Raw genomic sequence first — 17,911 nt, forward strand, 5'->3', positions numbered from 1 at the left:
GACAAATATTAATCAGACATACAAACTTACCAAAATTCTTTTACGATCCTTTTCTGATAAAAATTTTACTGGCGGGTATTTCTGGGTGAAGCTGTATAATACAAAGAGATTAAAAATGAAAAAGTCAAACATCTCCTGTGAGTATTTTCTCTCCCATCAAAACGAGTACCCACAGGCCCTGGCCAGTTGGCTCAGTGGTAGAGCGTCGGCCTGGTGTGCAGAAGTCCTGGGTTCGATTCCCGGCCAGGGCACACAGGAGAAGCGCCCATCGGCTTCTCCACCCCTCCCCCTCTCCTTCCTCTCTCTCTCTTCCCCTCCTGCAGCCGAGGCTCCATTGGAGCAAAGATGGCCCGGGCGCTGGGGATGGCTCCTTGGCCTCTGCCCCAGGCGCTAAAGTGGCTCTGGTCGTGGCAGAGCATCACCCCCTGGTGGGCAGAGCGTCGCCCCCTGGTGGGCGTGCCGGGGGGGATCCCGGTCGGGTGCATGCGGGAGTCTGTCTGACCATCTCTCCCCGTTTCTAGCTTCAGAAAAATACAAAAACAAACAAACAAAAAACCCATCTGTTCAGAATCTACTATATGTCTCATTTTATCTTTCAATGCATCCTGTCCCAGGTAAAGGTGCCATGAGTCCCGACCCACAATGATAGTAGCATAAATCGCATATAAGATGTCAAATGAGAATTGCCAAGTGCAGCTTTGAAATAGCCTTTCTTAAAGTGTTTTAAACAAGTTCCAAGAAATCAGCACTATTGTCATTATTTTCATCGGAGTGGTGCTGGGCCAGGGGAACCATCTTCACCCCCTCCACATAGCCAGCTGGGACTCAGAATGCATTTCCTCCATGGTTAACTTGGAACGTGGAACAATGCAATCAAATTTCTCTATTTTGAGCTTCCAGGTTCTCAAAATGTCAAGTTCCCCCTGCAGACACAGAAACAGGGAGGCGGGTGGGACAGTCTGAGGGAATGGGTGAGAAGCCCAGCCTTCCTTCGTATTAATATGCACCTCAGTGCTTCCTGCTGTCCGCCAGGCAAGGGCCGTCTTTTTTCTTTTTTTAATTTATTTTTTAATTACAGTTGACATACAATATTATGTTAGTTTCAGGTGTACAACATAGTGCGTAGACATTTGTATCCCTCATAAAGTGATCAGCCTGAAACAACAGAGGATGTCCTTAGCACTGCCCTCCTCAGTGAGTGTGCCTACTGCTGTGGAGCAGGGTAGGGCCGCCTTCATCACAGCCATCCTGAGGCCTGAGGGCGCTTGACAGATGTCTGCTTTGGGATGTGACACTTTCTGTCATTCTAAACACTTCCTGAACCATGCAGGTGGAGGATAGCAAAAGAAACATCAACAATGCTTGTGTACCCTCACACCTGCCCCAATTCCCCCTGCCTTCACTGAGGCCTCACATCCACCATTGCAGGCTCAACCTGAACTCTATACTTTGCCAGTGGTTTGAAATATGAATTAAATAATAAATCTTTACTTGTGCCCAAAATTATTTCTTTATCATTACTTTATGCTGTTTCAGACTCCAACCTTGCTATTTAATGAACAGCCAGTAAAGATGTTTTTCTTAAAATTTAAATTATTATTATTTGCTATCTATTCAAAGAACATTCAATGACATAAAGATGAAATTTTAAAAATGGCATATAATCAAAGTATTAAGAAATGGGGATGCAATAAAAAAAAGAAGTCCACATAATCCACTTACTAGGACTACAGAATGGCACTCTCCCCATTTCTTTCTCTGAATTAATAAACATATAATCATTACCTTTCAAAAATATTTATTGGGGGTCACTCTGCTCAAAGTGACAAGCCAGACGGAGGGTGGACTAGACTGGACTTGCAAGAGGAAAAATTGGAGTTTGTGGTTCAGGGGAGAAAGCTGAAGAGACAGCTACTGGGGTCCACGTGCTGAGTCATCCTCCCACACCACAGACATCATCTTTCATGGGTGGAGCACTTCCCTCTGTGGTGTATCTTCCTGGGGGAAAGCAACAGCCCCAACCTCTGACTCCCTCTTGCCCCACCCTGCAGAGCATACATCTTCCTAAGGAGTCAGCTGCCATGGCCAAGGTGTAGAGGCCTGGGCAGACTCAGGGTGTCAATGACTGACTCCTGCGGCTCTGAGGCAGGGAGCATACCCCCCCCCTTCCCTGACTGAAGCTTACTCCTCACAGGAGGTCTGCTAGCCCAACCCTCCACACTCTGATGGTCCTGCCCACCTGACTTCCAGTGGCTCCACCCTGCTGAGGCTGAGGCAAACTAAAGAACAGACTGATATGTGTGGCTGTGAGGCAGGGGGCCACTCTGCATCCCCCCTCTTCAAGCCTTATCAGGACTTCCCCCTCACTGGATATCCATTATTTCCATACTCCTAACTGCCAGTGGACCCACCCTGCTAAGCTCCCTCTCTTCCCAGGAAAATCTAGGACAGACTGAGTTGCATGGCTCTAGGACAGGAACCATTTTTCGCTCACACACCAGACCTGAACAGAGCTCTCTTTAACATGGACAAATTTTGGTCTGTCTGGGTCTATCTTGGTCTCTGTTGGCCTCACCTCGATGACTCCGAGACCCTGCCAAAACCCAAAGGTGTAGTAAGGTACCAAAAAGCTGCAAAATTAATATTGATATTCTAGGAGAAGGGCGAAGTATGTAGAAGTTTCTGGCTTGCAAGGACAATGGGTCATTTAGTTCTAACTAAAGAATAAAGGTTAACTGAGGAACTTCTTTTACCTTTCAATAAGAGACAGAATTTACATACCACCTTATATTGATTGTAGTTCCTCCCCCCTTCTTGGAATCCTGAGAGTAACATACCTAAAGTCTAGCTAGGCAAAGGAGGGGAGACAGATACTAAAAGATTTGTAAGTATCTTTGATTGTATTGCCTTGAGATTCTTAATGTTTCTGTGGATCCCCTAAACAAATGTTATAAGCTTGTGTCATGATGTCATGCTTCCCATCCAGCCTGTGTGATCAAGGGTATATAACCAGCCCCTGAGATGTATTTGGGGTACACAATTTGGGTCTGCAGATGCCCCATGTCATATGCGGCCGGCATATTAAAAAAATCTCCTCCTTTAATAAAACCCTTCAAAATTCATCTGGACTTGGTGTCTCTACGTGAACCCACGGAATTGAGGTACAGTACTTTTCAGCATCTGGGGTACGGTACTTTACAACAAAAATATGCAAGTACCCACTGACTGGCAGCTAGACTTAGTACATCCAGGGACATTGGCTAAACGGCCTCAGACCCAGCACTGGCAACGATTTTAAATCTATATCACTCTGGTGAACACAACTCGCCCCTATTTGGTGACTCACTGAGAATCAACCTCATGCAACTCAAGTACCACCAAAGGCTCTCTCAGTGACTGAGCCTAACAGGCAGCCTACATGTGGAAGTAGCTACAGGCAGCTCTCAGGGTGACTTGGAACATTTGCTGATCTGCCCTGGGCCTGATGCTGGCAAAAGTCAGCCTTGGTGCAAAGCATGGTCCTTCCCACATGCACCTAAGCCCAGTAGAGGCAGCCACAAACTGTGAACTGCTTATACCTCCACATGTTAACCAGGGCCAGTCACAAGTAGCGTCTAAAACTGGCCTGCACCATAGTCCCTTCCCAAAGGCCAAGAACCAACACACCTATCAGCCAGCATTGGACAACATCAGAGAAGGATCCAATTAGCTTCACAAACAGCAAACCAAAGAAAGATCTTGGCAGGCACCAGACCCCACTGAGGCAAATTCCACTTCCTATAGTCAGCACCTGCATAGCAACAGGCACACTGGGATCAGAGTTGAGCCTCACAGTCAGCCAGCCTGGGAGTGAATCCCACACACAAACGAACCAAGAGCAATCACGACTCAATTACAACAGGAGAAACACACAACCCACACAGGCAACATTCCTGGAGCACCCAGCTCGGGTGACCAAGGAGACTGCATCATGGCTCCTGAGGACACTTACTACATAAGGCCACTCTATCAAGACAGAGAGTCACAGCAGATCTACCTAATACAAAGAAAACAAAAAACACAGAGGCAGCCAAAATGAGGAAACAAAGAAACAGAACCCAAATGAAAGAACAATAGAAATCACCAGAAAAAGAGCAAAATGAAATAAAGGCAAGCAATTAATCAGCTACAGAGTTCAAAGAAATGGTTATAAGATGTTCAACATAAGGACATAGGAACCATAAAGTACAACCAGTCAGAAACAAAGAATACACTAGAAGAAAAAAACTAGCTTAGATGAAACAAAGAGTGGACTCAGCAATTTGGAATACAAAGTAGAAAAAAACACCCAATAAGAGCAGCGAAATGAAAAAAAAATTTTTTTTAAGTGAGGACAGTTTGAGGGATGAGTGGGACAACATGAAGCGTAACAACATCTTTATCACAGTGATATCAGAAGAGAAGGAACAAGTGATCAAGAACCTATTTAAATAATAAGGACAGAAAATTTTCCTAATCTGGTGAAGTAGAAAAATACACAAGTCCAGAAAATGCAGAGTTCCAAACAAGATGGACCTAAAAAGGCCTCATACCAAGACACGTCATAATTAAAATGACAAAGGTTCAAGACCAAGAGAAAATTTTAAAAGCATCAAGAAACAGTTAATTACCTACAAGGGAGCTTCCATAAGACTGTCTGCTCATTTCTCAACAAAAACATTTCAGATAAGAAGGGACAGGGACCTGGCCAGTTATTTCAGTCAGTTAAGAGTGTCATCCCCCAAAAAAGTTGCAGGTTCGATCCCTGGTCAGGGCACACATATGAAGCAACCAGTGAATGCACAACTGAGTGGAACAACAAATAAATGCTTCCTCTTCCCTTCCCTCTCTCTGTCTATATTTAAAAAAAAAAAAAAAAAAAAAAAAAAGCCCTGGCCAGATAGCTTGGTTGGTTGGACACCGTCCTGGAGCATGAAAGTTGCCAATTCAATTCCCCGGTCAGGGTACACACAGGAGCAGCTCGATGTTCCCGTCTCTTTCTCCCTGCCTCTCTCAAAAAAATAATAAAATATTTAAAAAGAAAAAGAAAGACTGGCATTAATATTCAAAGTGCTAAAAAGCAAGGACCTACAACTAAGACTACTTTACCCAGCAAGGTTATCATTTAAAATTAAAGGAGAAATAGAGAGATTCCAGGACAAGAAAAAGGTAAATGAGTTTGTTAACCCCAAACCAGTACTACAAGGAATATTAAAGATCCAAGAAGAAGAAAAATAAAATAAAATATAGTGAAAAGAATAAAATGGCAATAAATATGTACCTATCAATAATCACTTAAAATGTAAATGGCTTAAATGTTCTGAGCAAAAGATAAAGGGTAGCTGAATGGATATGAAAACAAGACATATTCATCTTATCTATAAGAGATAAAGATACACAACAAAGCCTAAAAGTAAAGAGATCAAAAAAGGGACATTTACAGCAATTGGAAAGGTAAAAAAGCTGAGGTAGCAATACTTATATTAAACAAAATAGACTTTAAAACAAAGGCTGTAGTAAGAGACAAAGAACAACACCATATAATGATAAAGGGAGCAGTAGAACAAGATATAATCCGTATAAAAATTTCTGCACCCAATATAGGAGCACCTAAATATCTAAAGCAAATCTTCATAAACATAATGGAAGAGATCGACAATAATACAGGTATAGTAGTGGATTTTAAGGCCCCACTGACAAAACTGAAGAGATCCTCCAAACAGAAAATGAACATGAAAACAGGAGCCTCAAATGACACACTAGAGCAGATGCATTTAATTGATAATACACAGAACATTTCACCCCAAAGGAGAATATACATTCTTTTCAAGTGCACATATTACATTTGTGTAAAGCCAGTATCCACGGTCACCATCACAGCTGCCTAGCCCATGCAGGTTCGCATTAGATTCAGACAGACGGTAATGAAACAGTGCAGTCAAGAACTGGTGGGCCATCATCTTTAATCCTAGCTTGCACCCAGCGGGCAAGTAAAACACACACTGGGCTCGAAAACCCACTCACATTCAGTGCTCACAAAGCTACTGACTTATCCGAGTTTCCTAGAATCACAGGTTTCTAGCTCACCAGACTTATTCACCTCTGTTCCCCATCTCTTTCCTTCTCCCTGCACAAACTCTGCATAAACTGGCTTCTCACTCAGCACTCCACCATCTTGGCTGCTTCTCCTCTCCTCCACATGGCCTTTCTCTGCTCTCCTCTCTAACGCTAATCTCAGGAACCAAGAGTGCAAGCTCCCAGTCTGCCCCACTTTATAGTGCAGAAATCAAAACCTTTAATCCAATATACAAAATAGGAAAGTCTCTGATACAAAGTCCACCCCACATCAAAAAGGGTGGGAAAGGCTTAGTCCTAAAACCAAACCCCAGGCTACAAGGATCCTGCCTGCCCACAGCCCGCCCCCAACACACATTAATATAATTACGCCCATTCCAAGCGAGAAGGGCAACTAATATCATCACCTGGGAGACCAGCTTCCATGTGGGCAGTGCCATCTTTAACAAAGTGAGCATAATATATTTTATCTGCCCAACAATTTGCAAGGTCACACCACATGCTATGAAACAAAACAAGGCTCAATAAATTTAAGAAAACTGAAACCATATCAACAATCTTCTATGACCATCATGGTATGAAACAAAAAATCAATCACAAGAAAAATACGGGTCCAAGATGGTGATGGAGTAGGTGATGGACATTCCACCCACCTTCTCCCAGGAACAAACCAGACTTACCACTAAATTTATGAACAATCATCCTGAAAAACCAACTCAGGATTAAATGAAGAGGAGTCTATTACCAAGGAGTCAAAGAAGCCACATAGAAACTGGTAGGAAGGGCAGAGACACAAAAAGGGCTACCCTGCTCCCAGGCAGGAGCAAGTGGGAGCTGAGGGTCTGGAGAGACAGCAGGGAGGTTTTTCCTGAGAGGTGTGGGGCCTAATCCCCAGGCCTGATGCCCAAGCCTAGAGCGCCAGAGCCTAGAAGAGGTACCCACATAGCATTTGGCAGTGAAAAAAGGCGAGGTTTCTATTTGCAAGAAAGAGACAGGAGAGCTCAGAGACACAGGCATTCTCTTAAAGGGCCAACACAGAAAATCTCCTTCACAGCCACTAATCGTGGCTCTGGCACAGGGAAGGCTGAGACTAGAGTCCTGTGACGAGATTGTGAAATTGGCAGCCCAGGAAGAGACATAGTGGAGACAGCCACAGGAATCCCTGTGCTGAGTCATTCACCAATACAGCTGTAGCTGTCTTTCTTGGGTGGAGCAATCCCCTCCTTGCAGCATCAGCCTGAAGGAAAGCAACTGACCCGCCCTTGGGAGTCTCTCTTGCCCCCTATGTAGATTGCACCCTGAAGAGAAGTAAGCAGCTTTGGCGAGGAAGCCCGGGGATGAAAAGACTTGGGGTGACAGTGACTCAGTTGTATGATGTTAAGGCTAGAGCTCTTCCCCCCACTTTCCTGAAAATATGACTGGCACTTCCACCCCACGGGAGATTCAGTAGAAACTGTCCAGACTGTGGATAGACCAAATCTCTGAGTATCAATGGCCACAATCACTGGACTCTTAGTGGCCACACACTACTGAGGTATGTAAAAAAAAAATCCGGACAGACCTATACCTGGAGCCCTGGGGTAGGTACCTGGAGCCCTGGGGTGGGAATCCCACCCACCATCTTTCCTGATGCCTGATTAGCAGCCAGAAAACAGAGGCAGCAGGAGGAATCTCAGGGAACCTCCTGTCTTCTGCTGCCTTGCCCTGAGGCCCAGTGCTGGTAAAAGCCATTCTAGGTGTGTGGCTTGGTCCTTCCATGTGCACCTAAACCCAGCAGAGGCAGCCACAAACTCTGGATTGATTTTAACTCCAAAAAGGTTGCTGAGGGCCAGTCACAGGCAGTGTCTTACACTGGTCTGCACAAGGTTCCCTCCTAAGAGAGCCAGAATTAACACATACAGTGGCCATCTCCAGACATCAGAGAAGGATCCAACTAGCAATACTAGCAGTATATCCAGAGAGCTCATCAGACACCAAACCGAGGTGGAGCAAATTCCACTTTCTATGGTCTGTACCTACAGAGCAGCTCACATGCACTGGGCAAGGTAGAGCCTCACAGTCAGCAGGCCCAAGTCCCAAATACCCTCCCCCACTGGGCTAAATTACACAAAAGAAAGGGAAAGAGGGTTAGAGCTCAGACATTCAAAGTGTAAGTTCCTTAGAGCCTACTGCTAGAACCAGTTGAGGGCCTTAGCCACCTTCTGGGGGAAGGGTCATAATCAGCCCCAGAGGGAGACTCTCTTAATCTTTCTTCTTGAAACCAAGGGCTCTTCAGCTAAAAGTACTTCTGCAGAGGGGATAGTCAGCCCCATCCAACCTAAACCTGCTGCTCACCTCTCTGGGGAGAAATAGAATTGGAGTATTCAGCATTGGCTGAGGGATTAGGCTCCAGAGTAGGGCCTACTTTATCCATACTGAGCTCCTGCCTAAGAGACTTCCCAAGAAGGGGTCCCACTAACATTCTCCACCTGACCTCAGTTCAATCAATGTGATACACCACATTAACAAAATTAAAGATAAAAATTATATGATCATATCAATAACTACAGACAAAGCATTTGAAAAAATTGAACATCCATTAAAAAGAAAAACTCTTAATAAAGTACGTATGGACAACACTTACCTGAACATTATAAAGGCCATATATAGCAGACCCACAATATTATAGTTAATAGTGAAAAAGTGAAAGCTTTTCCTCTAAGGAACAAGATAAGGATGCACATTCTCACCAGTTTCATTCACACAGTATTGGAAGTCCTAGACAAAACAACTAGGCAGGACAAATAAATAAAAGGCATACAAATTGGGAAGGAAGAAGTAAAACTCACTATTTACAGAGAACATAATTTTATAAATAGAAAACCCTAGAGACTACCAAAAAACTGTTAGAACTAATGAACAAATTCAGTAAAATTGCAGGGTACAAATTCTATATGAAAAAATCTCTTTTCTACACAATAACAAAGAACTATCAGAAAGAGTGTTGGGCAGATTAAATGTATTATGCTCACTTTGTTAAAGATGGCGCTGCCCACGTGGAGGCTGTTGCCCAGGTGATATTAATGTGTGTTGGGGGCAGGCAGTGGGCAGGCAGAATCCTTGTAGCCTGAGGCTTGGTTTTGGGATTAAACCTTTCTCACCCTTTTGATGTGGGGTGGTACAATCCAATCATGCCTCAGAGAAGTGACTTTATTAGAGGCTTCCCTATTTTGTATATTGGATTAAAGGTTTTGAATCTACACTATAAAATGGGGGCAGAACAGGAGCTTGCGCTCTTGGTTCCTGAGATTATCATTAGAGGAGAGAGCAGAGAGGAGAGCAGAAAGAGGCCATGTGGAGTAGGCCAGGAGAAGCAGCCAAGATGGCAGAGTATTGAGTGAGAGGCCAGTTTGTGCAGTTTGATGCTAGAGAAGGAAGGAGATGGGGAACAGAGGTAAATAAGTCTGGTGAGCTAGAAACCTTTGATTCTAGGAAACTCGGATAAGTCAGTAGCTTTGTGAGCACTGAATGTGAGTGGGTTTTGGAGCCCAGTGTGTGTTTTTACTTGCCCGCCAGGTGCAAGCTAGGATTAAAGATGACAGCCCATCAGTTCTTGGCTCCGTTGTTTCTTTACCGACTGTCCGAATCCAATGCGAACCTGCATGGGCCGGGCTGCTCTGATGGTGGCCCTGACCCTGGATACTGGCCTTACAAAGAGGAATTAAGAAAACAACCCCATTTATGATTGCATCAAAAGAACAACATACCCATGAATAAATTCAACCAAGGACGTGAAAGATATGTGTACTTTGAAAACTATTAAGACATAATGATAGATATGTGTATTCCAAACTGCCGTCTTGATGTTCTGCTTATCTGTCAGACCTCACCCTATTGCCCCTGAGACAGAGGAATTCCAAAAAGCTGATAAGCTGCCCTATGGAGGGGCTCCGGACATACCAGGACTTTTGATTCAACACCCACATGCTCGAAGCCCCCCAACCAAGGAGGAGCATTCTGGACATACCAGGACTTTTGCCTCAGTATCCCCTCAGGCTTTCCCAAACACTATATATCTTGCCCCTAGTCTGTAACCGGTACTCTTCTCCCCCAGAGAAGTGCCCGGCAGGGTTCCTTTCTTCCTTTCAATAAAGCCTGTTACTCTGGTCTTTCAGACTCCTATGGATTCCAACATATAAAGATGAAAGAAATTGAAGACACAAATATTTCATGCCCATAGATTGGAAGATTAGTAGTGTTAAAATATCCATTTTACCCAAAGCAATCTACATTAAATGCAATCTGTATCAAAACTTCAATGACATTTTTCACAGAAGTAAAACAATCCTAAATTTTTATGGAACCACAAAAGATCCCAAGTAGCCAAAACAATCTTGAGAAAGAAGAACAAAGCTGGAGGCATCATGCTCCCCAGCATCAAACTATATTAGAAGCTCTAGTAATCAAAACAGTATGGTATTGGCAAAAAAAAACAGATACACTGATCAACGGAACAGAGTAGAGAGCCAAGAAATAAACCCATGAATATATGGTTAATCAATTCAAGACAAAGGAGGCAACAATATACAATGGAAAAAAGTCTCTTCAATAAATGGATTGGGAAAACTAAACAACATGCAAAAAAAAGAAACTCCACCAGTAACACCACACACAAAAATCAACTGAAAATGGACTGAAGACTTGAACTAAGCCCTGAAACCATAAAACTCCTAGAAGAAAACATAGGTGGCAAGCTCATTGACGCTGGTTTTGGCAATGATTTCCTGGATCTGACTCCAAAGGCAACAGCAACAAAAGCAAAAATAAATAAATGGGACTTCATCAAACTAAAAAGCTTTCATACAACAAAGGAAACCATCAAGAAAATGAAAAGGTTACTGTTGGGCAGATAAAATATAATATGCTCAGTTTGTTAAAGATGGCGCTGCCCACATGGAAGCCCGTTGCCCAGGTGATATTAATGTGTTTTGGGGGCGGACTGTGGGCAGGCAAGATCCTTATAGCCTGGGGCTTGGTTTTAGGACTAGGCCTTTCCCACCCTGTTTTGATGTGGGGTGGTGCAATCCCCTCATGTCCCAGATAAGCAACTTTGTATTAGAGACTTCCCTATTTTGTATATTGGATTAAAGGTTTGGATTTCTGCACTATAAAATGGGGGCAGAACGGGAGCTTGCTCTCTTGGTTCCTGAAATTAGCATGAGAGAACAGAGAGAGCAGAGCAGAGAGCAGAGAAAGGCCACATGGAGGAGGCCAGGAGAAGCAGCCAAGATGGCAGAGTGTTGAATGAGAAGCCAGTTTGTGCAGAGTTTGTGCAGAGAGAAGGAAGGAGATGGGGAACAGAGGTGAATAAGTCTGGTGAGCTAGAAACCTGTGATTCTAGGAAACTCAGATAAGTCAGTAGCTTTGTAAGCACTGAATGTGAGTGGGTTTTGGAGCCCAGTGTGTGTTTTTACTTGCCCGCCAGGTGCAAGCTAGGATTAAAGATGATGGTCCATCAGCTTTTGGCCCTGTTGTTTCTTTACCGACTGTCCGAATCCAATGCAAACCTGCGTGGGCCAGGCTGCTGTGATGGTAGCCCTGGCTACTGGCTTTACAGTTACCAACTAAATTGGAGATATTTGCAAATCATGTATCTGATAAGGGGTTAAATTCAAAATATATCAAGAATCCATACAACTCAATAACAAAAAAAAAGCAACTGATTAAAAAACATGCAGAGGATCTGAACAGTCATTTTTCCAAAGAAAACATACAGATGGCCAGCAGGTACATGAAAATATGCTCAACATCACTAATCATCAGGGAAATGAAAATTAAAACCACGGAATGATATGACCTCACACATGTCAGAATGACTATTCTCAGAAAGATAAGAAATAAGTGCTGGGGAGGATGTGGAGAGAAGAGAACCCTTGTGCACTCCTGGTGGAAAAGTAAGTTGGAGCAGCCACTGTGGAAAACAGTAAGGACTTCCCTTCAAAAATTAAAAGTAAAACAACCATATGACCTAGAAATTCTACTTGTGGGTATTCTAAAAAAAATGAAAAACACTAATTTGAAAAGATTTATGCAGCCCTATATTCACTGCAGATTTATTTATTTACAACAGTCACGGTATAGAAACAACCTAAATGTCCATCGATGAATAAATATAAAAAGTTGTGGTAGATATATACAATGCAATATTACTCAGCGAAAGGAAGGAAGGAAAAGAGGGAGGGTGGGAGGGAGGGAGGGAATCTTACCATTTGCAACAACATGGATGGACCTTGAGGGTATCATGTTATGTGAATAAGTCAGAGAAAGGTAAGTGCTGTGTGATTTCACTCACATGTGGACTCTAAAAAATAAAATAAAAACAAGAAATGCAAAGCAAAAATCATACAGAAAACAGACTGATATTTGTCAGATGAGAAGGGGATTGAGTGGTGAATATAATGGGTACAGGGGGTAACTATATATGTTAATGGAAAGATCAGAAAAGTATCAAAGGGAATTCGATAATTCTCACACTTAAAAGAGATCTTATGTTGTAAGACACTGCCTCATAGAAATGTTATCTAATTGATTCACTTTTCACAGGTGTTGGGCAGATAAAATATATTATGCTCACTTTGTTAAAGATGGCGCTGCCCACATGGAAACCTGTCACCCAGGTGATATTAATGTGTGTTGGGGGCGGGCTGTGGGCAGGCAGGATCCTTATACCTGAGGCTTGGTTTTAGGACTAAGCCTTTCACACCCTTTTTGATGTGGGGTGGCGCAATCCCATCATGCCCCAGATAAGTGACTTTGTATCAGAGACTTCCCTATTTTGTATATTGGATTAAAGGTTTGGATTTCTGCACTATAAAATGGGGGCAGAACGGGAGCTTGCTCTCTTGGTTCTTGGGATTATTAGCATTAGACAGGAGAGAGCAGAGAGGAGAGCAGAGAAAGGCCATGTGGAGGAGGCCAGGAGAAGCAGCCAAGATGGCAGAGTGCTGAGTGAGAAGCCAGTTAGTGCAGAGTTTGTGCAGGGAGAAGGAAGGAGATGGGGAACAGAGGTGAATAAGTCTGGTGAGCTAGAAACCTTTGATTCTAGGAAACTCGGATAAGTCAGTAGCTTTGTGAGCACTGAATGAGTGGGTTTTGGAGCCCAGTGTGTGTTTTACTTGCCCGCCAGGTGCAAGCTAGGATTAAAGATGATGGCCCAACAGTTCTTGGCTCCATTATTTCTTTACCGACCATCCGAATCCAATGCGAACCTGCATGGGCCAGGCTGCTGTGATAAGGCCTTAGATACTACTGGCTTTACAACAGGTAACTAAATTATGCCAGTCATACTGAAGTCAGAAATTCTTGCTCTTATCCAGTGAAATTTTACAAGCAGTATAATTTCAGCATCATATGGCAAGAATAATTTAAAGTACAAATAATCTTTTTTTTATTAATTTTAATGGGGTGACATTGATAAATCAGGGTACATATGTTCAGAGAAAACAGCTCTAGGTTATTTTGCCATTTGCTTATGCTGCATTCCCATCACCCAAAGTCCAATTGTCTTTTTTTACAAATAATCTTTTATTACAACTGAATCTGTTAAAAATACTAACAACTTTCACTTCATTAAGAAGTGAAATTAATAGTTTTCCTGACTACATAAAAACTACCAATTAAGGAGAAGAAAATGAATAAATACATTTTGATCAATGAATTTTATTCATCCTTATTCTTCTTTAATCATTTAATGAGAACACCAAAATAAAAAAAATGCTCCCATTTATTCTGGACTTGATAAAAAAAACTTGTACAATATTGATGCACAACAGAAAAATAAATTAAATAAACCTAAAAAAATGTTCTATTTTTCTTTTGTAAACTTCTGAAGACCCAACTGTTACTCCAGACACACAAAGTTTTCAAAATACAGTCAAAGAAAAAGTTCAACTGCCTGAAGCTTGGTTGTTTAAGACAGGAAGGGAAGCTGTCACAGACAATGTAAAGGCTAACCCTGAGTTGGGGACATACCACTTTGTGGAGATTTGGCTAGTGTCTTTTTCTCTATTGATGCAGCTGCAGAGTCAAGACCAATGTGCCTTCACTTGATAAGGGTGGCAATGGACCTTTACAGCAGGTACCACAGGGCTATTTGCATAACCCCACCTTATGTCCTGGGCTGGTGACTGCTGACCTGGCTAAATGAAAACAGCCAGAGGCAATTTGTATGTACCATTACATTGATGATACCATGTTAACCAGTGACTCCCTTCCAGAATTGGAGCAAGCATTCCCTACTCTGCTGTCCCATTTGAAAGCCTGTGGCTGGGCAGTCAATGAGGGCAAATTATAAGGACCTGAATTATCTGTCAAGTTCTTGGGGGTTGTTTGGTTGGGTAAGACTAAAGTTATCCCTGACGCAGTTATATATAAGATCCAGGTGTTCTCCGTGCCCACTAAAGTAAAACAGTTACAGGAATTTCTAGGTCTGTTGGGGTACTAGTGAGCATTCATACCCCATTTGGCTCAGTTACTGTGCCCCCAATATAATCAGAAGGGAATTCAGTGGGATTGGACGGAGCAGACACAGGTGCTTTTGCAGCAGCTAAGAGAGCTGTCAAGATGGCACAGGCTTTGAATGTGTTTGACCATGTGACCTCTTAGGGTTTTGGATGATGTTTGTGGCAACAGAGTGCTTATAGCAACCTATTGGGTTTTGGTCCCAATTGTAGAAAGGTGCTGCAGTCTGTTACTATTAGTGGAGAAACAACTTGTAGCTCTGTATGCTGCCTCCTAGCCACTGACAGTATTATGACCACTCCAGTTACGGTCAAGACAACATGCCCCATTGTAGGATCGATGAGAAATTGGGCAACAAACTTCCACCCTGGCCAACTAGGGTGCATACTTGCAACAACGCTGTGCTCTTAACACCGGCCCATTGAGGACCGAACTGTAGGAAGTCTTGGGTCCCGTCACCCAAGCAACCCTAGAGTCAGGCACAGCTGGAGCTCAAGAGGCAGAACCTGAAGTCAGTCCCTACCAGGAAGGGCAGACACCCATCCCCAATGATGCCTGGTATACTGATGGCTCTAGCAGGGGCCAACCTGCCAGGTAGATGGCTATAACCTTCCATCTGGCCACTGAGCCTATTTAAATGGACACAAACACAGGCCAAAGCAGCCAATGGGTGGAATTAAAAGCTATATGGCTAGTTGCCGGTAATGAACCTTTACCTCTGGTAACTTGCACCGACAGCTGAGTTGTCTATCGTGGACTGACCCTTTGGATTGCTACTTGACATATTAACCAGTATATGGTAAATGCATTGCCCACTATGGGGTCAGGCCATGTGGCAGGACTTATGGGAAGTATGACACCAGAAATAGGTGATAGTATATCATATCATGTCCTGGGACATTCCCTTCTAGCTCATCCCAGGAATAATGAGGCAGACACCCTGGCAAGGGTGTGATGGTTGGAGACTCCGTCAACAGGTGATATGGCGGAGTGGCTTCACTGGTATCTGCTCCATGCAGGGCAGAAAACTATGTGGGCTATTATTAAGTTATGAAACTTGCCTATGTCCTATGCAGAAGTACTGACAGCTTGTGACCAGTATGCAGTGTGTTCCAAGGAGCACCTTCGGAGACAACTGGCGTCACCTGGACAGATCCAAAGACGTCGTGTTCCACTGACATGGGAGCAGACAGACATCATTGGATCTTTACTGAAATCAGACAGGTACAAATAGGTGGTCACCTGTGTAGATACTGCCACTGGTCTGCTTGTTGCTTACCCCACCGTAACCCAGACTGGAGGACAGTCATACAGGATCTGGACCATCTGTGATGCCACTGGTTCTTGAAAGTGACAACGGTACCCATTTCACTGGTTTCATGGTGAAGCAATGGGCTCAAGACCTGAGGGTGGACAGGAAACACCACGTTCCCAATCACCCACAGACTATTAATATCACTGAGTGGTATAATGGTGGTATAATGGACTCTTGAAGCAAGGACTGAGACAAGAGAGGCGCATCGGCTCCCTTGCTGGATGAGCATGCCACTTGTGGATAGCACTCTGGATTTTGAATGAGAGACCCGACAAGGTGGCCAAGCTCCTTTGGGGGCCTTCCTGCATTGGGAAGCCACTCACATCCAGTTGCAGATATGCACCAAGAACACTTTACTCAAGCTGGGCTTTGGAAGGCAGAGCAATGTGCTCCTGCCTGCCCTAACAGCCCTCCTTAAAGGCCAACGGCTTCAAGGGACATGGCTCTGGAAGGTACTGGCCCCACACCTATGATGGGTGGCAATCATGGGGTAAGAGACTAGAGGTGGGCCACCAGTTAACTCCCTGGGCAACTAGCACCTGGCTGCCTAAGGTAGAAGTGTATTATCCCTTGAGTGTTCAGGGAGACATCATTGTAAAGGGCAGCTTGGTAATTTCTCTATGGCCTATTAAAAGTTCTCCATTATACGGCCTATAATAAGTTCTACACATAGAACCAGAAGATTCTAGTGTGCAGGCCAATAAGGTTTGGTATGCCTGCCTGGGGCAGCCTCTGGTACCTGCTACTGTGTAGTCTGTAGACAAAACTCTAGCCTGTACCAGAAGGGAAAGATTTGCCTCTCTTAGTACTGCTAACAATTCTCTTTTCATTCATAGCTTAGTGCTGGCAAATGCCTTGGGGGACAATGTAAACCAGGCCTTGCATGCCTGGTGGAAGAGCACTTAACCAGGGACTCCCCTCCAAGAATTGTGGGCGTCTTTAGCTAATGCGCCACCTCGAGTGTCATTTTCGGTATAGCTTGTGCCTTAGTAGTCTGTTACTGTAGTCTCTATTGCTTCTGTGGGATATGGATGCAATGTACCTTACTATTCTCATGGGGACCATCACAGAAGATACCTGTTGCATAGATTGTAAGGCGAGCAACCCTAAAGAGGTGGAGTGTATGGGAAAAGGCTGCAGTTAAGCTTGCTTTCTTGTTTTCTGGCTGCAATCACTTTACACAATTAGTGATTTCTGCACTTGGCAGAAAGCCATTTTTGTGTGCATAGCCTATATATGGCTACAGGTACTTTCCCTAAGGGGATTATCCCGTTTGCTCGCCCACCACCTCAAGAAGCAGGTTTCCTCTGCCTGTTCACTCACCTGCTACCACAAGAACTATGGTAAATAAATAGAAATGGCCCAATGCTTTTTGGCACCACAGTTCTTCTGTGGTATGCCGAAATCCAGTGTGAACCTCACTGGCCTCAACCTCCTGCAGGAGATACACCCATCCAAGCTGTTTCCAGTGGCTTTCCATGAGAATATCCTGCCTTGGCTCATGCCTCATATTTTCCAAAAATCTCTCAAACAAGGAGCATCTGGCCTCAGAGAGACCTCTACTCCTTGCTAAGCAGCCCCAGGCCTGGCACTAGCAGTAGCTAGCCTTGGTTCACAGCTTGGCCTCCCTGGGTGCCTCCAAGTCCAACACAAGTAACAGCCATCTGCAGATCACTTTGTAGCTCTGCCAAGTAGCTCCAGGCAAAACAGAGGTGGTGGTTAACTATGGCCTGCACCTCCTAGGAGGTTCCAGAGCCAGTGCATTCAGTGGACAGCTTCAGACCATGCTGAAGCACCACACACTTAAGGGGTGGACTCAGCAGGTACCAGATCCCCACTGAAGTAAGTCCTGCTCTGTGGGGTGGGCCTCTGCACAATAGATCATTCATTGTGTCGATGGTGAGCAGAACGGCCAGTCCTTGCAGTTGATCAGCCTGGGGGTAAATCCTTCCCACTGACATGCCAACAGCAATCAAAACTCAACAAGAGGAGGGTATACACAGC

General features: G+C 44.0%; 1 protein-coding gene across 5 annotated transcripts in view; it reads right to left on the bottom strand.

Annotated features, from left to right (window-relative positions):
* The window catches only part of UXS1 (UDP-glucuronate decarboxylase 1), a 162,381-nt gene that overhangs the window by 71,212 nt on the left and 73,258 nt on the right, over positions 1-17,911 (bottom strand). For 4 of the 5 annotated variants that reach the window (XM_066377553.1, XM_066377549.1, XM_066377548.1 and 1 more), the window contains one exon: positions 31-91. The exons of the other annotated variant lie outside the window; for it this stretch is intronic. Coding sequence is in view for 3 of the 4 variants with exons in the window: in XM_066377549.1 (XP_066233646.1) it covers positions 31-91 (61 nt within the window). In the remaining variant the exon portion in view is untranslated. The remainder of the gene's footprint in view (positions 1-30; positions 92-17,911) is intronic. 5 annotated transcript variants of the gene reach the window in all.

The sequence above is a fragment of the Saccopteryx leptura genome, chromosome 3 (assembly GCF_036850995.1).
Source record: "Saccopteryx leptura isolate mSacLep1 chromosome 3, mSacLep1_pri_phased_curated, whole genome shotgun sequence".
Lineage (NCBI taxonomy): Eukaryota > Metazoa > Chordata > Mammalia > Chiroptera > Emballonuridae > Saccopteryx > Saccopteryx leptura.